We start from the raw sequence: 20,097 nt of genomic DNA on the forward strand, positions 1-20,097 counted from the left end.
GAAATGTCAAGACTAAGACTTTAAATTAGGTAAATGAAAGATTGTTGAGTGTCATTCAGAGGGATATGAAAGTTTAAAAGCAAGGATAGATTTTGTTGTTGCAATTGTTTTTCAAACCACTTCATTCATGCCCAACTCTTCACAACCCCATTTGAGGTTTTCTTGGCAAAGATACTGAAGTGGCTTTTCCTTCTCCAATTCATGTTACAGAAGAGAAAACTGAGGCAAACAGTGTTAAGTGACTTGCCCAGGGTCACACAATTAGTAAGTGACCTGAGACCAGATTTGAACTCAGAAAGATGAATCTTTCTGGATTCCAGGTCTGGCACTCTATACACTATTACTTACCAAGCTATCCTCAGAGTATGTTTAGGGGAAAAGCAAATTAATTTCTTCCTGAATATTGGATTTTAGATGTATATAGGATAGAGAGCCAGAAACAAGGAGAGTGAAAGAGGGAGAAAGATCGAGAGGGAAAAATATAGAGGGAGAAAAGCAGAAAGAAGAAAGAAAAAAGAAGAAAATAAACATAATACCGTGGTAGGAGAACTTCAGAGAAACGTGGAAAAGTACACAAAAGAGAAGCATATTTTACTTGGCTTGCTGTTCATTATTTTTCTTGGTCCCAAAAAAATACTAGGTTTGCCATGTAAAATTTTTCTCCTTATTCTGTAAATTTATGAGTATATTTTGTGGGTTCTTAAATTAATGGGATACTCAGTGGGTGAACTAGCTTGGCAGATTCACAGGAGGTTGTAGATCTGCTTCTAACAAACTGGAAAGGCACAAGAACAGGAAGAGAAGTGTGATTGATTATTATCTACATTGTTGGAAGAGAAAACCCAAATTAATGAGGTCACAGGTTCTTTGAAGTATCAAATGATTAAGTTCATAATAAAAATAAAGAATAAAAAAGTAAATATCTGTTGATAGCATAGCCAGAACAAAAGCTTGTCTTTAATTCCCAGACCAATATTGTTTTCACCATCCCCATATGGTTCCCCTACTTATACTCTAGAGGAGAACCAGTGTGGAGCCATGGAAAGCTTCCAGGACTCAGAGTGAGAGAACTTGGGTTTATATCCAGGATCTGTTACTTTCTACCTGTGTGGTCTTGAGCACATCACTCCCTCTTTCTTGACCTCTTTCTTCCAAATGTAAAACATAGGGGTTATACTAGATAACCTTTAAGCTCTGTAAACCTTAAAATTCCTTAGACTTATAAATGTTGGAAATTTCACCATTGGGAAATTTTATACTTGGAAAATTTCCTTGTCACAGCTCCCTTCCAGCATTAAACCTATGATCCTGGGTAGATCAGAATTAGACTTATTTTTCTAAAAATGCCAATATCATTATCCCCAATTTTATCATTTGAATTTTAGCCCTCATTAAATTGCCTTCTCCTCCTTCCCATTTTAAATGAACTTTGACTGATAGTTAGGATTTGAATCACCAACGAAAATCCCTTTCTTTCTAGGGAGATTCCCAGGATCATCACTATCTCCTGACTTCTCTTCTCCAAACTCTTTCAGAACTTGCTGACTTAAAAATGAAATGCTGAAATACACTGGAGAAACAGTGAGGCATAGTAATAGAGAACTAGCCTTTGGTCCTAGAAAATAGAATTTCAGTTCCTACCTTTGATACATGCTGATGATGTGAGGACTCTGGGCCAGTTTCTTAACCTCAGTTTCCTTTTTCTAAAATGGGGATTATATTAAAAACAGCACAAACTTCCTAGGGTTGTTGATGATAAATTGAGATATTTGTAAACTGCTTTGAAAACCTTAAAGTACTATTAATAAGTATTAGCTATTTATCAAGTGCTTTCTGTTGCTCAGTTATTTCAGTCTATGACTTGCTTTTTGTAACCCCATTTAGGGTTTTCTTGGCAAAGATACTGGAGTTTCTTGCCATTTCCTTCTCCAATTCATTTTACAGATGAAGAAACTGAGGCCAAAAATGTTAAGTGATTTCCCCAAGGTCACATAGCTAGTAAGTCCCTGAGGCCAGATTTTAAACTCAGAAAAATGAGTCTTCTCGAATCCAGGGTTGGTGTTCTATTTGGCTGTCCCCTTTTTAAATGCCTACTATTTGTCAAATGCTCTGATGGACACTGAAAATAAACAAAAACAAAAATAAATATGGTTTGTCCTCAAGGACCTTACAGATTGTTGCCCTATTTTGTTTTTTGTAAATACCTTTCCCTTAGATCAGAATCAATACTAAGTATTGGTTCCAAGGCAGAAGAATGGTAATGGCTAGGCAATTAGGGCTAAGTGACTTGTCCAGGATCACACAGCTAGAAAGTATCAAAGGCTAGATTTGAACCCAGGATGTCCTATCTCCAGACCTGACTTTCTATCCACTGAGCCACTTAGTTACTCCTGATATATTTTTACTTAAGATACTTGGGTAATACTTCCCTTCAGCCTTTGAGAAATATCTTTTTTCTTTTTTTTATCAGAAGGCTTTCCTTTGTCAATGTCCTTGTTTTTTATTCTCTGAGGAATTTCAGGTTCTTCTAAAGTCTCAGTAGGCCACTGTCATTTCACTTATGAATAATTAGTGCTGTATAGAAAAGTATACTAGAACTAACTGGATCATCTTGGGAGAAACTGATTGTTAAACTTTCAGTATGAGCATTCACACCTTAGAAATATACAGTTGTGATCAATTAGGGCTTAAAGTATTATTTTATTGATATATATTAATGAAAGAAAGAAAGAAAGAGAAAGAAAGAAAGAAAGAAAGAAAGAAAGAAAGAATGAAAGAAAGAAAGAAAGAAAGAAAGAAAGAAAGAAAGAAAGAGAAGAAAGAAAGAAAGAAAGAAAGAAAGAAAAGAAAGAAAGAAAGAAAGAAAGAAAGAAAGAAAGAAAGAAAGAAAGGAAGGAAAGGAAGGAAGGAAGGAAGGAAGGAAGGAAGGAAGGAAGGAAGGAAGGAAGGAAGGAAGGAAGGCGAGAGAGAGAGGGAGGGAGGGAGGGAGGAAGGAAGGAAGGAAGGAAGGAGGAAGGACAGGAAGGAAGGAAGGAAGGAGGAGGAAGGAAGGGAAGGAAGGAAGGAAGAGAAGGAAGGAAGGAAGAAGAAGGAAGGAAGAAAGGAAGAAAGGAAGAAAGGAAGAAAGGAAGAGAAAGGAAGAAAGAAAGAAAGAAAGAAAGAAAGAAAAGAAAGAAAGAAAGAAAGAAAGGAAAGAACGGAAAGAAAGAACGAAGGAAAGAAAGAAAGAAAGGAAGGAAGGAAGGAAGGAAGGAAGGAAGGAAGGAAGGAAGGAAGGAAGGAAGGAAGGAAGGAGGAAGGAAGGAAGGAAGGGAAGGAAGGAAGGACGGAAGGAAGGGAAGGAAAGAAGGAAGGAAGGAATTTGGCCAGATTTGAACTGAATTTGGTTACTTGTAAAAAATTAGTGATTTATTTTAAGTAAAAAGTGTATCATCAGAAAGCTTATTGTTTTTATCCTAAATTCATACAATGGAGATGTTTTTTACCTGTTTAGGTCATCTAACAAGGGATTACTGTCATCTAGTGACTACTCTAAATTATAGGCATAAGATCCTCTGGAGCAAACAGCCAGATTACAGAGGGGATGTCTAGTCAACTCATCTCTATTTTCCTAGTAGCAAACTTCAAACCAGGTATCAACTTTCAAGGAAATGTTTCTCCATATATCATATCACAATTAAATTATTAAATTAGGCAAAGAATAATCAATTCTCTCTCTCCATATATACATATATATATATATATATCAAGCCTTCACTATATGTGTATCTTTCATTATTCTCATTCTTTCCTCATTTTAGTAATGAATAACATTTTGCTTTATACTTTTCTTTTGCCTAGTACTGAAATGATACTGGAAGATTGAGTATTTAGTGAGTGATTAATAATTCAACTATTGAGGGAAGGTTGATTGACTTGATCTTTCAAATGATGTACATCTACTTCCTAAAAAATCATTAAGTTCTGTGTAATCTATTGCTTTACAATTTAAAAGTTATTAGAAAAAAATATAAACTTAAAAAACTGTTGCTAACTATAAATTCTTCAGACATTTATATTGGAGGTAATGAATGTTATAGTTATCCATAAAACATGACTGTGAAGTTTTGTACATTAAATTAGATAGCAATTAAAAGCCTACAATTTTCTTTATAGAAGTTGTAATATACTTTCAGAAAAGCACAGGGATATAAACTAATGACCTTCAATCATTTTAGGTGGATTGTTTTGGTGACTAGGGCAAAACTAACATAATAAATGCATAGGTAAATGCAAACACAATATGTTTGAACTTCTTAATTGCTAATTAGTTTTTTTAATGACTTTAACCTTGGACATATATAATCTGACAAATAAAACACTCTCCTTTCTTGCTTTATCAGTTGTCGTGTTTCATCCATCTTAGCTTACCTAGTATTATCAGGTATGCACCAAAATCTAATTAAGTTATTCTCTAAATCAAAAAATGTTACTCAGAAGTAATCATCCATAAGTTTTCATAAGATGAATGATAGGCAAACTATTTCTAATATATTCTATGATTTGTATTTATATATTCACATGATTCTGTGAGTTTGTTATATTGTTTATATATGCATATAACATGTTTGTAGATCCATATGTGTATATACGTGCATGAATGTTTTCAAAAGGAGTTTGAATTTCTTTTATTAAAAGATTTATTCTTTTTAAAAATCATGTCAACCAAAATGAACTGTCTGAAATGAAGAATAATAAATATTTCCCTCCTGGTTGTCCCAGTGATAAATAGCTTTGTCCTAACAACTGTAAAAAAATCTGGATAACATCAGGATGGAAAAGGGCCAGGTCATCACAAAATTTTCATGCATTTTTCAATGGCATGTTTCCAAATCCAAGATTTATCCAAGGGCTTGGTTCCCAATCTTGTTTTTCTCCAATTGCATCTGGGATTTCAACAGAGAATATGATGTTGATACTTTTTGACTTTATATTGTTATGTGCCTAAATAGTACGTAGGGTGCAAAGAATTGTTTATGTAACAATATGTGGGGGGTAGTCAGAATCCCTTTAGCACCCTGGATTGACATATGGGGTGCATATTTTGGGAAAATGAGAAGTCCTTGTACCATAATCCCTTTGAGTTTCAGTCCACCCCATCGATCACATCAATCCAAAGCCTTGTCTATTTTCAGTCTGTTTATTCTTATATTATCTCTCTATTGCTGAGTAACTATGGAAATGTTATTTTTCTCTCCAAAATTCAAAGGGAGAAAATTAGTCTAAAATTATGTGAACAATTCTTCTATTCTTAGACCTGTGCACTATGGTAATTTTGATTAATATTTTCTAACCATTCATTGGCCCAAAAAATATAAAGTTTAAAACATATAATCATCTGTTTAGAGCCAGAATAGATGTTAGAACCCATCCACTCCAACTTCCCATGTTATAGATGAGAGCTCTGAAAGTTTAAGTGACTGGCCCAAGGTCACACAAATTTCAGAGTTTGGGTTTGAAGTTGGGACCCCTGACTTGAGAGGATGGCATATTTCTACCACATTGCTTCCCAAGTCTTTCCTTTTACAGGTAAAGAAAACAAGAAAAGACTTACCCATAGTCATACAGTAATCTTTCTCAATCTTTCTCCTACACCATAGAACATGGTTACTATGTGTGTTTTTATTGAAATTTTGGAAAGGTCCCAGAGCCCAAATAACTAAGCATTATCCAAAGTTAAGAGTTGAAAATGTGGCACTGAAGGATTTTGAATTCAACATATTTATATCCCTCCCAGTAGAATATAAATTTCTTGAAGGCAGGAATTATACTGTATTCCCCCGTGTGTGAAAAAATCTGGAACCCAGTAGGAGCTAATAAATGTTTCTCAATTGATGCATCTAATGAAATTTGGGTGAAATCCAGACACTCTATAAGGAATATTTTAATTTTGGTTAACTTGTAAATCTTTCAAGGTTGCTATAAGTTTCTTTCATTCAGGAAAATGGTAGCAAAGGTCAATGACCTTAATTAAACTTCTTTCACTATGTGAACTTCTCCAAAAAGAGACCATGGAAGATTGACTCTATAAATGGTTATTGAAAAAAAAATAAGACTAAACTTAGGTAGGTAAAGAGAATCTTATGCCATCCAATCACTCACTTAATCAAAAGTATTTACTAAATACCTACTATTTGCCAGACAATGCTGGATGCTAGGGATACAAAAAGAACCAAAAAAGAAATCCCTGTCCTTAAGGAGTTTACAATCTAATGATGTAGATTCTCTATAAATATGGCACTTCCTCTACTGGTGCTTATTGCAACCCCTCCATAATTTCTTATTATTTGCAGTTTTTGTCCATGACTTTATAAGAATCCTTCATAAAAGTTAAAGTTTCCAATAAATTCTCAAACTATCCACTACAGTGTCTCATTCTAATAAACACTTATAAGCACCTACTATTTGCCAAAAACTATGATAAGAATAAAAAAGTGAAACAATAGTGATTCTCAAAAAGGTTACATTCTAAGAGAGAAAAGTAGCTTTTTTCAGATTTATAAATTAATAATACATATGTAATAAATATATATATTTGAAAACTCCCACCATGTTGTAGAGGCACTAAGAACTGCAAGAATAATAAAAAGACAGGTAAAGAAGTAGTGCCTAAGTTGAACTTTGAAGGGACTTTTCTCAGCCTGTTTTCTCATCTGTAAAGTGGAGATATCATCTCTAATACAGAGTTTGTGGGGATTATCAAATGAGAATAGATATGTATGTACATATATATTAAAATTTGCAAAATTAAATTAATATAGAAATATTAACTATTATTAAATGATTCATTAAATATAAATAACTCATTGATGCCTAACTCGAACTGTCTTTCCTACAGTGAAAGAAAAATGGCATCCTTAATGCTCATTATATATCCCTTGATCTTGTTCTTACTCATCTCTTCTAAGTTCCCTAAGATTCTAAAGAAATGATATTATAATTCTTTTCTGAAATGCAATCTTTTCTTTATCATTGACTCCTTATCTCCTTATCTGCCTTTAGGCATGCAGGTCTCCCCATTCCCAAATGTGCTGATAAATATTTAACAACCAGATCTGCAAATTAATCTGCAAATTATATTATATCATATCATATTGTATCGTATCGTATTGTATTGTATCGTATCGTATCGTATCACATCACATCATATCATATCATATCACATCACATTGCATCACATCACATCACATCGCATCGCATTGCATCACATCACACATCCTATCATATCATATCATATCATATTATAACATTATATGACATGACATTGCATGATATGACATGACATGACATGGCATTACCTGATATTGTATTGTATTGTATTATGTTATAATATAATATAATGTTATATTATAGTATAGCATAGTATAGCATATCATATTATATTATATTGTATTTTCATGTTGGATCATGTTGTATTATACCATATCATATCATATTATGTTATATTATATTATATTACATCATATTATATTATGTTATACCATACTATATTATATTAATTTGTATTATATTGTGTTGTATTGGATTGTATCATAGCCTTGCATATTAATTTAATCTGCATTATTAGCATTTTATTTATCAATTTTTCTTTCTAAACTATCAACAAAATAATAAATTCAGCCCTGTTTTCTAGCATTCATGGATTCCCAAAGTTTAAACACTCATATTGAAATGTTAACAATCAGCTCTCAAAAGCAGCTCAGAGCTCCAGAACATCCCTGCCTTAAACCAATGAAGCCTTTCTTTGATTCTTCTGCCCCACTTAGCTGCTCTCCCATATTTCTTCTATCTTTCATTACTAAGTTTCTGGAAAAAAGTTATATTTGACACTTTCTCTTTCTGTCACTCCCCACTCTATTAAAACTATTCACTCACATCAATGATCTCCATTTTGCCAACCCCAGTAACCACATCTCAGTCCTTATCTTCCTCTACCTCTGCAATGTTTTATACTATTGCCCACTCCCTTCTATCAGATACCCTTTTTTCCCCCTTGGCTTCAAAGATAATGCACTCTCCAGTTATAATTCCTACCTCCCTGATTACTTCTCCAATCACCTGTCCATTGGTCTCTCCATTTTCCTCTCTCCCTTACTAATCTTATTAGTTCCCATTGTTTCAACTCTCTTTGTTCCAATGATTCTCCAAACACCATTTCTAACCAATATCTCTCCTCTGAGCTCCAGACTTGCATTTGTGCCTATATTCAAGACCCCTTAATTAGCTATATTACTAATACTTAAATTTTAATATGTTTAAACTTGGGCTTCTTGTCTTTTTCCTTAAGCCTATTCTTCCATTTCCTTTGGCTCCCATATTCAAATTCATATTAGCTTCCATCAGTCCTAACTATATAACATCTTTATAGTCTTCCTTTCTCCTCTATTCTCACTGCCATCATCCTAATATAGATTTTCATTTCCACTTTCCTAAAGCATTGCTATAGCTTCTTAATAAGTCATGTTGTTTGTTCAGTCATTTCAGTTTGCTATTTCCTTCTCCGGCTCATTTTACAGATGAGGAAACTGAGGCAAATGGGGATTAAATGACTGTGCAGAGTCTAACAACTAGTAAAATGTGTGAAGTCAGATTTGAACTAAGGAATATGAGTCTTTGATTCCAGGACCTATAACCTATCCACTGTGCCACCAACTTCCCCAAACAGGTCACAGGAATATAGATTTAGAGTGAGAAATCTCTTTAAAGGTCATTTCGTCCAACCCCTTCATCTTATAGCAAGATATTTAGGATTCCAACCCATATGATTCCTAAATGCTATCTCCCCTCCAATGTATACTTCAAAGCAAGTTTCCATGTTGTTTTCTAGATATTTCCAAACTATATCATTTGTTCTCTGGCTATCTTCTTTAATACTCTCCCACCAAAACTTGGATTTGAACCTGGCACCTTTCACCCTAACAAGTGAGTTATTTTGCTTTTTTTGCCCAGAATCAGGCCTCTACATCACTTCCTGACCATATCCTCAGCACTTAGCACCTAACACTTATTTAATGCATAATAAATATTTATTGACTGACTGATTGTTGTCTTCTCTCATTAAAATATAAGTTATTTGAAGGATAGGAACTGTCTTTCTTGATATTATTTACATTCCCAGCACTAGAACATGATAAATGCTTAATAAATGTGTTTTTTTAATTTATTCATACATACATACACCCATTATTTTTACCAGAATTATTGATCTTTTTAATGAAACTGTTTAATGAAATATGATCACATCATTCATTCTCCCGTTCCAAAGGACTCAGTAGGTTGCAATTGTTTCTCTATATGTCCAATTACTGTGCTTGGAATTGTCAGGTTCCCCCCAAAATTGAGAGCCTCTTTATCTTTCTAGCGGTATTTCATATTATTCCCTTCTATTCATTCTACAGAAGAGAAGCATAGTTACTGGATCTGTAATTTCATTGATACAGCAAAATCCCCAGTTAAGATAATACCCTCTGCCAGTGCAGTCTCCAAGACTTAAAGTCTTAGAGAGTCAACTAGAACAATGAGAGCTTAACTGACCTGTCCATGGTTATACCGCCATAGCATCAGAAGAGGCATTGGAACTCCAGTCTTCCTGGTTATAAAGCTACTTCTCTATCCTCTGCCTCAGTATTGGCCCGACAGCTTAAAATCTCGGGGCTATGTGGAGTCCCAACTTGATCTCATTTATCACTCAGGACTCCTAAGATTCCATCTGGAATATTTGAACTTAATTCAGCCTATATTTATTAAGCACTTATTTTGGGCTAAGTACTGAGGCAGTTAGAAAGTTTAGCCAGGACATATTCCTACCCTTATGGAACTTAGCCATGAAAACACTTTAAAACAACTTTAATAAAAAGGAGAAAACATGTCATATCCTGCAAGAACACCTCTCAAATGGTTTATGATGGGGAAAAATATTGGCATTTCTATGTCTCTTGGAAATCCCACTCATTTATTTGTCTTTGTTAATGGGGTTCTTTGATGTTTTGTTTTGTTTTGTTTTTTTCTCTAAAGCTCATCCTGAGATGTTATCATTTGAAAGTGAATTCCAGAAAATTAGGCCTAAAATCCCTGTGGTCTTTTAAAGCATGAACCTAGTCTTCTTAGATAATTTTTTGTAGGGAAGGAGAGAGACAGGGTGGAGTCCAAGCCTAGGTTTTCATCAGAGTGGAAATTCCCTCCTTCCATGGAATTCTGAAACTTTTTTAGTCTTTGGGAATTGTCTGGGTCATTGAGGTTAAATGACCCATCCAGTCTCAAAATTTTTCTACAAATCTAGATTATTTGTTAAAAATGTTATTTTAATTTCAACCTGAGATTCATTAATGCATAGAGCTCCCCTGTAAGGAATATTCTCTCTGCTCACATACACTGGCTCTTCATATCTTACTTTTCACCCTCTTATAACTTTCTTCTTTTAGAGGGTGACTTTTCTACCACTATTCCTGAACACCTCTAAGATTTCTTAATATTTAGTCAGAACTCTGAGAGTGAACTGGGTTGCTGAGAGTATCACTAGCCAGAATGTGTTAGAGATGAAGACTGAACCCACGTCATCTTCACCCTGAAACCAGACCCTGTGCTGCCCATCTACATAGAACCAAAATTACAGTAGCATCTTCTCTTTCTCTACTGAGGCAGCAATTTGATGCTGAAATGGTTCTAAACCATCAAAATTATAAACATGTCTTTAAGTTTAAAATAAAACTTTTTTTTACAAATGATAATTAAACTATATTTCAGAAGTGAATAGTTTTAACTTACATGATACTTTCTCTGGGAGTCCTATTTTAAAATGGGAATGGTATAGTGCCTTTGATTTGGTTGGTATGCAGAACTCCAGAATGGGGAGATTCTCTACCAATTCAGGAAGGCACATGCTCTGCATCTTAGTGTCTTCAAGACTTGATTTGGGGCAATCAGAAGTTATATGATTCTGGCAAAACTGAGACATAGGCCTTCTTGACTTGAAAACCAGATTTCTGGGCTGTATAGCAGGCTGACTTGTTTGGTCGTTTTGGTCATGTCTGACTTTGTGACCCCACTTAGAGTTTTCTTGGCAAAGATACTAGAGTGGTCTGCCATTTCCTTCTCTAGCTCATTTTTATAGATGAGGAAACTGAGACAAACAAGTGACCTGTCCAGAGTCATCCATCTAGTAAATGTCTGTGGATAGATTTGAAGTCATGAAAATTAGTCTTCCTAACTCCAGCCCTGGCACTCTAGCCACTGTACCACCTAGCTGCCCTGCCTCTTAAAACTTCCTAATAATTAGATAGACTTAGAAAGCTGCCTCTTTTCACTGAGAGAATAAATGCCCAGAGTCACACAAATAGTATATACAAAGGCAGAAATCAACCCCAGGCCTTTCTAATGCAAGGTCAACTCTTCATCCAATATGCCAATTGCCTATACATCAAAGTTTCATGATGGAAATGGAATAACTAGAATACATTCTTTTTATAATTCATCAGAAGCTAAACTTTCTTGTTTTCTGCTGCTTAAGAACAAAGTTAAAGTTGATTCCAACTTATGATAAATAGCAATTTATTGTATTGTTCATAGAAATGCAGTTCTCATCAAATTCATTCCCCTATAACATTCTTAAAAATCTCATGGGAAAAAAAAATTAATCCAAACAGTTACTACATTATATTTCATATAGAGGAGACAATGCTGGATTTGTAGTCTTAAAGGACTTCAATTTTATTTCCAGTTCTGTTACACGATCTATGTGACCTTGTGCTGAGAACTCAGGGCCTGCCTTGCTCATGGTTTGGGGGGTTCTCAGTCAGGTGTGATAGCAAAGGCCGAGATGAAAGATGGAAGACAGCTATGTGTGTGTCAGCCTGGGGCCAAGCTTTGCATGGAATGGCTTCTACTAGGCCCAGGTTTGGTTTATTTTTATACTCCAATGAATACATATTCAATATACCTGTTCAAATGCAGATAATTGGGTAAGTGACACATTAACTTTTGACAAATTGTCTGATTAACATTCTGTGAAGACAATCAACAAACATTGTGGCTACGATGATGGATCAAAGGGGTAATAGAAGCACAATTCAGTTTTAATGTTAATTAATCATTTTTTTAGAATTTCATTGGGGAGTTTCCAAGATGGATTTTGGTTGGTAAATTGAGTCACTGAGGCATGATGTACTAAGGCATAGTGTACAAGCCTTTCCCTAAGATGATTTATGTACTGGCATAGGAGAATTTGTTTCTGTGCATGGGAGTAGGGGGTTTTCTAAGCACAGCTTTGTTAAGAGTTATATGCATAAGCAGAAGTTAACCCATGATAGTCTTTTGGGTTTGGTTTTGTGACTATGATCTTTTGGTGGTATTCTTGGGAAATAATATGTGAGTATTTGCTCTCATATTATTTTTCCTGAAGCTGGGGAGAGAACAATAATCATAGCAGTTCTAATAATAAGGGATATTAGTGAGAAAAGTCACATGGGGGGGGAGGGAAATGAGTGGATGTCTCCATCCTGCCAAGGAGCCACTTTGTGACCTCCTGGCCTCCATGTGTGATGGTGTCAAGACACCCTGGCTTGAAGGCCCCCAGCAACCTTGGAAAAGTTGCTTTACTTATCTCCAGGTTTCAGTTTCCTAAACTTTAAAATGAGAAAAGGCAATCTAGATAGCATCTAAATTCCCTTCAGCTCTAAATCTATAATCTTCTAAATAGCCACTCCAGTCAAACTCAATGTCCCTTTTTGTAAACTAAAGGGAGTAAGCCCAATGGCCTCTGAGTGCCCTTTTGTTCTAAAGTTATGATTCTCTTTTCAAGGGTTTTATTACTCACTTATTCTACAAAATTTACTTGGGAGATTCAAATGAAGGCAAACACGCTCTCTTTTCATAATAAAAAACAACAACAAAAAGAGGCCTGCTAAGTCTTTGTCATCAAGTGAAACACAGTGGGTCACTTACTAAAATAATGGGCATATTTTATGAAATTTAGGGAAGAAAAAAGCTATTCTAACATTGTGCAACAAGCCAGGACACATGGAACAATCCAGACAATCCAGACTTGTTTGAGTGCAGTTCTTGGAGAGTCTTAGATTCTCCTGTAAGTTGCACAGCAATGCTTTGTACTATCTATTTAAACAGGACTTATGTTTGAAGATCTGAGGGCTCTCTTAGGACAGGTTGGTATTTGCATCCTGTTAGATGAATTTTCCAGACACAATGGGACACACACTGTCTAAGGTTAACAGAATCCCAACAAAATAATCATTTCATCAAAATGGGTAGGTTTTATGTCTTAGGATATACTTTGGGAGCCTATCTGTTCCTTTATGGATATATTGTAAATTGATTTGACTTCAGGAACCATTAAAAGTACCTTGGATTATAGATATAGAGCTGAGAAGGAGCCTGGAGGTCATTAAGATCAATCCCTCTCCTCTTATTGTCAATGTGGAATCTAGAAGGCCCCAAACTTGTAGCTTGCCAGATTGTTGATCTCCAGTTTATTTAGTTTGGAGGTAGACACCCCAGGTTTGACCTTGTCACAGGAGAGTTTCTCCCTGAGGGAAAGTCCTACTTCACTGGTCTCAGGCTAACATTAGACCTTGGGTTAGTTCTGAGTGGGGATGGCTAATCCCATCAGATGCCTCTTTTTGTCTTAGAAGCTTCTCCCATTGTATCACATCCCCCTTTTGAGGATCTAACTCAGGGACCTTCCACTTATGAGATTGATGTCCTACCATGTTAAATTTCTTAGATTCAGTTTTCTCATCTGTAAAACAGAACTATTCATATTTGCACTTATTGCAGAGGGCTATTAAGAATACCATATTATAAAAACAGAGGTCAAGAAGAGCTGAGCTCGAGTTCTGACTGATACAGATTGGCTTTGTGACTGAACAAGTCCTTTAACTTTTCAAATTTCTAAGCAATTTTCTTAGGCTAGAGGTTGTAGAGAAGGTGCCACCCTAAGTTAATGGATGGAATCTCCTCCTGTGGGAGTACTCTACATCAGTGAAAGCACCTTTCTACTTTCTGTTCTTAGAATTACTAGTAGTAAGATATCCACATATTATAATAATGCTGACAGAGTAGTTCTGTTTGAAATTCTTACAATGAAACTGGAGAATATCATGTTAAAAATATTGACTTTTTGGTGAACAGGTTGGACATGTTAGATGATGACCCATAGACAACTTAGAGTTGATTTTATGTCTTCATCTAGCTAGCTAGCTGTAGGTATGTGTGTGTGTGTATATATACTTATGAATACACATGTGTGCAGTCTTCTATGTTTTGGGAGATATGAAAATCATGAAAATCAGAAGCTATTGCTCCAAATAAATTATTTCAGTCTTGATTTTGATATATCTTGAATTTTTTCCAAAGTACTATAGTATAATGGAAAAAGCATTGCTTTTGGAAACTCAAGATCTGCCTTAAAACCTCAGATCTGCTTCTTACTAATTGTTAGGTCTGGGGCAAGCAACTTATCTTATGGATCCCTTAGCTTCCTCATTAATAAAATGAAAACAAGATAGTTTCTGAAGTTCCTCCTAACCCAATCTACAAGCCCACTACTCTGTTATACTGTCTTGCCTCTCTGTTTTCCTCTTCCCTTTTTATAATTCTCTTGTTTTCAAATATCTCTTTTCCATTTGTATCCCATTCATCTTTTCCACGTATGACAATTTCCAGAAATGTCCATTTCCCAAATATGTCAATTTTGACCTATAAAATATGGCTCATTATTGTATTTTTCTGTATTTTACTAATGTCATTTTTAGCTGGAAAAATAGATGAGTTGGCTACAAGATGACCACAATTCCAATTAAGGATAAGGTTTCATTCCTCCTATGAGTCAGTTGATTTAAAAATGTTGTCAATCTCTGACTGTGTTAGAATGCTGAGATAACTCATAGATAACTCGTCTGGAGTCAGACAGAAAAATCTGTCTCAGAAGCAAGATTTGAACTTGGGTCTTTCAGGCTCAAAGGCTGGCAACCTAACCATTATATCATATCATCTCCATCATCTTTTTGCATGAAGAATATTATTTATTCTATGCAAAATTTTAGAATTCTTTTCTTTTTTAAATCCATACTTCTGTCTTAGAATCAATATTGAGTATTGGTTCCAAGACAGAACAGTAAGGACAAGGCAACTGGGGTAAAGTGACTTGCCCAAGATCCCACAGCTAGCAAGTATCTGAGATCAGATTTGAACCCACAATTTCCAGTCTCCAGGCCTGATTCCCCATCCACTGAGCCACCTAACTCCCCCAAGGAAGTATTATATTAAAAAGAGTTGTATTAGCCATTAGCACAAGATAACAAATTAATGCTGGAAGTAATTGTGTATGCTATTAAATCTACTTTTCTCCTGTTCTAGGAAAAAAAAAAAACCTGAGGCACAGATAGGTTGAGTGACTTGACAAAAGTTATAGTTAGTAAATCTCTGAGAGAGGATTTGAACCCAACTCCTTCAGTTTCCAATTTTGAATAATATTAACTTTTTTCTTTCCCATCTAATCTAGAAAAAGGGAAGGTAAATTTCTGAAGTTCAATTTACTGTCACATATGAATTGAAGCCTTAATTTGGTGAGAGTGGGTTTTTAATTTTTATTTATTTTTATTTATCGTTCCACTGATAATAATAAATAATAAAAAAATAATAAAAAATAGTTTTTAACAGATCAGTTGACTTGACATAGTTATATTATCATAGCTCAAGAGTTAAATCTTTTTAACTCTTTTATAATGACTGTCCAAAAGAAAAATTTATATTAAAATAACAAATTTTAAGCATCAATCATATCACCTCAAAAGCCATTGTGTTCAACCCCTTCAATTATAAAGGATGAAATAGAAGTTCAGGAATTGAAGGAATTTTCTCTGAGCCAGATCAATAGTAAGTGTCAGAGAGAGGGTTTGAACCAAAGTCTTCTCACTCCAGAGAAGTATTATTTCCACTGTACCATTTCTATAAGTCATTGTCTTTGACTTTGACATGAATTTAGGATACAAAAAAGGAAAGCACATATACATTTGTATTTATTAACATACATATGGATAGACTTGTCTGTATATGCATGTGTACATGTATATATCTGTCTACATGTGTGTATCTGTATTAAATAGATTATCTGTGTATCCAATACAGTGTAGACCAAATTTTCAAGTTTTCACACTTTCTCTTCAAATAATCTTCTCTGTTTGAGAAGGATAATTTAAAGAGATTCTTTAGGAATATTCAAAGAAGTTACCACCTCAATGGCTTTGCTTTGGAGTCATACATAAATAAAAATGTTAGCCAAAAATATTTATTCCCCAAGTGAGAGAATTTCTGGGGATGGCTCTTATCCTTTTAAAAATGTGATTTCTATTTATAATTTAATATAATATAATGATTGATGCCTAAAATTTGTTATTTTAATAAAAAATTTTCTTTTGGACACTCATTATAAAATTAAGCAAATCAATATGAAATCTTAGATGTTATTATCGATCAGATTAAAAAAAAAAAAACCCTTACCTTCCATCTTGGAATCAATACTCTATATTGGTTCCAAGGCAGAAGAGTGGTTAGGGCCCAGAGTCACACAATTGGGAAGCATCTGAGGCCAGATTTGAACCCAGGACCTCCCATCTCTAGATCTGGCTCTCAATCCACTAAGCTACCCAGCTGCCCCCCAGATTTTAATTCTATAAATTCAATATGATTTTTTACAAATACCTAGTCATCACTTGAGGCAATGAACCCTACATGTTGTCATAAACTGCTGACCTCAGAGTCAAAAGAAGTTGAGTTCTAGATCTATTCCAGATACAGAATGGTTGTGTAAAAGTGTTAATCTTTCAATGAACTGGTCAACTCTGTAAACCTTCAGTTGCAGAAAAGTCACTAATTTGCAGTGCAAAAGGGAGCTTCTGGATTTCTCTAGCCTAGTGAAATCATAAACACTTTCAAAGAAAATAAAATAAAAGAAAGAAGCTGTAACTATATTTATGGAGAGAGAGGCAAAATGAGAGAAAGAAAGAAGAGACAAAGACAGACAGACAAAGAGAGACAGTGAGTGACAGAAAAGCAAAAAGAGGGAGGGACAGAAAGAGAGCCACAGAAATAAATGACAGAGATAGACCAAAAGAGAGACAGAAGGACAACATGAAGCAGGGAAAGAGACACAGAGAATCAGTCATCAAGACCTTAACCAACTTCTTTTCACTTAAGAGATTTTATAATAAAAATAAGAAACAGAATGGTGTAAAGCCCTGCCTCTAACACATTCATTAGCAAGGATTTATTAAATTCCTCTATGCCATGCACTATGTTAGTGATCATGAGGCAAAACTATCTCTGACCAGAAGTTACAGTCATTGGTCAGTCTTCCTTGCTTAGAGGAGCGTCCCCTCCTCCAGGAGGTTCCCACAGCATCAGCTTGTCTTCCTGACCCCTCACTGCCAAAGCAAAAGAAATGAGAGTACTTGTTTTCCTTTGAACCAGCCTTCTCTGGAGCATGGACATGTGAGAAAATAGCTCATCTTGACGAACATCGCCATGCCTTTCCTGAATCTTTGAACTGCATGCCATCCTATAACAACATTTTTTGTTATGTGTTCCTGTGAATGACTTTCTGCTTTTTAATGATGTGGAATTGGAAATCCATCCAGGAATGCTTTCATCAACCACTGAGTTTTGAACATATTTGTCATGTCAAAGTCAGCTCAATAAAAGATTTTTTTTAAATTATTACTACTTTTCTCCTAAAGTTTAACCAAATGACTGGCTAAATCTCTTTTGACTTCAAAATGCAGGGATATGAAAGTGATTCATGTCTTTTTACCTCTCATTTTGAGCATTAGGAAGAAAGAGTCCTTTAATTTGAGAAAAATTGGAGAATACTATTGGAATATTAAACATTTCTTATGAGATGTCACAGTAAAGTCATTAGCATTCAGAACCAGTCAAGTGAACTCAAATCTAAGCCCTGACTGAAAATAGGGAGCTCTAGCATCAGAGGACAATGGTTCAAATCCTGGTTCAGTCTCTCTGGACCTCAGCTCCTCATTTGTAAAATCAAAGACTTTGTTTCCAAGATGTACACTAGCTTTAAATATGTGATTCCATAACTTGAATTTTACCAGTTCTGCTATTATTTTTCTATGTTGCCTTGAGTAATTTGTCCCTTAATCTTTTTTGTCTTTTTTGTTTCCTCATCAATAAAGTCAAAGGGTTGAATTTGATAACTTCTAACATCTCTTTTACCTCTAATTCTGATTGTTTTTCTCTTTTTCAGTTTTCTCATATGTAAAGTGAGGATGTTGAATTGAGTGGTCTTTAAGCCTAAATCTATGCCCCTAAAAAGTTTTTTAGTCCACTAGAATCTGACTCATTAAGAATCATATTTTTATATTTCTTTAACATTGAGCAAAGTACCTGGCACAAATTAAGTGCTTAATTAATGCTAATTGACCTGACTTAACGTTTCAGCCTTAGTTGCCTCCTCTATAAAATGTGGATGATAAGAGCAACTATCTTGTTGGATTTGTCATGAGGGTCAAATGAAATAATATTTGTAAAGTGTTTTGTAAATCTTAAAGCACTATAGAAATGGGTATTCTTAATTATGCACCCCAAATATAAACCTATATCTGGACACTTCAACATTTATATATATAATTTTATGATATTTGAATATTATGTTAATGATTTTGGCTCTTGATTTCCTAGGTCAAACAAGTTCTTGAATGTTTGTTCTGCCCAGCTTGGAGCTTGAAACAATGGGTATTGTAATTGCTATTTTTGATTTTATTTTGTAGCTACTGAGGTAAATGTAGGGCAGCTAGTTGGCATAATGAATACAGCGACTGATGGGCATGGAGTCAGGAAGACTCATATAATTGAGTTCAAATTTGATTTCAGACACTTACTAGCTATGTGACCCTGGGCAAATCACTTAACCCAGTTTGCCTCAGTTTCCCTATCTATAAAATTATCTGAAGAAGGAAGTAGTAAACCACCAGAGTATCTTTGCCAAGAAAACCCCAAATGGGGTCATGAAGAGTTGGGCTTGACTAAAAATGTCTGAACAACATGTTCATCAGACATTCCCCATGCAAATAACAGATTTCCAAATACTTTGTCCTTAATGAAATAGATCTTAAAGGGTCTTAATTTTATAAATGAGGCTATGGAGACCAGGAAAGAAGTGACTTGCTCCAGGAAACATAAATATCAAATGATAAAATCAAAATTCAAACCTAGATCCTAGGATCTGTGAGGATAGAATTAGATTATATTTATAAAGTGCTTTCCCAGTCTAAAAATGATATATGAACGCCATTGTTATTTATATGATATATTGAATATATTTGACTAGAGCAGAATTACTAAAAGGAGAGGATGAAAGCTAACAAGGTACTTAAATAGAGGAATTTTGGATCAACTTACCCAAATCAGAACACTGAACAACTCGAAGGTGGCACTGGCAACGAAAGGGGCATATTGGCCCCATTGGATCTGGGGAAAGAAAACGTTCAGTGGAAACATCCCCAGAGGCTTCATCCTCTAGCATAAAGTCAAATAAGCCCGTTTGAAATGGTTTGGCCCAGCATGCTGGTACAAGAAGGAGGAAGATGATAGTAGCTTTCATGGTTTATTTCATTGACTTTCAGGAACAGAGAACCTAAGAACAACAACAACAAAAAAAGGGTTGGAACAAGATAAAACTACATCATTACCAAATGGTTTCATCTGTTATATTTTATCATAGATGCAAAATGTCAGAAAATAGCAAACTTCTACTTTTCATAAGCTAATAGAAGGCAAAAATTATGTTTATAGATCAATCAATTAATATTTATTAAATCCCTTTTTTGTAGTAGGATCTGTACTCCAGATTGTGGATATAAATGCAACAAATTTAAGCCCTATTTGTAATTAGTGTACATTTGAAAATAACATGGAAACATTTCTGGTGCATTTGGAAGGGGAGAAAAACAGGGAATGGGAATGTGATTTTAAGATCTTTGCTTTTCAAATGTGAAATAAGATCATATAATCTCCCATGCCTTCTGAACC

The 20,097-nt window shown here is 34.8% G+C and overlaps 1 protein-coding gene across 1 annotated transcript in view; it reads right to left on the reverse strand.

Moving 5' to 3' along the window:
• Positions 1 to 20,097, reverse strand: part of DCN (decorin) — a 62,686-nt gene that overhangs the window by 32,493 nt on the left and 10,096 nt on the right. The window contains 1 exon segment of the mRNA XM_001363123.5: positions 19,468 to 19,702. Coding sequence (XP_001363160.2) covers positions 19,468 to 19,669 — 202 coding nt within the window. The 5' untranslated portion in view covers positions 19,670 to 19,702.

This window comes from Monodelphis domestica, chromosome 5 (assembly GCF_027887165.1).
Source record: "Monodelphis domestica isolate mMonDom1 chromosome 5, mMonDom1.pri, whole genome shotgun sequence".
NCBI lineage: Eukaryota > Metazoa > Chordata > Mammalia > Didelphimorphia > Didelphidae > Monodelphis > Monodelphis domestica.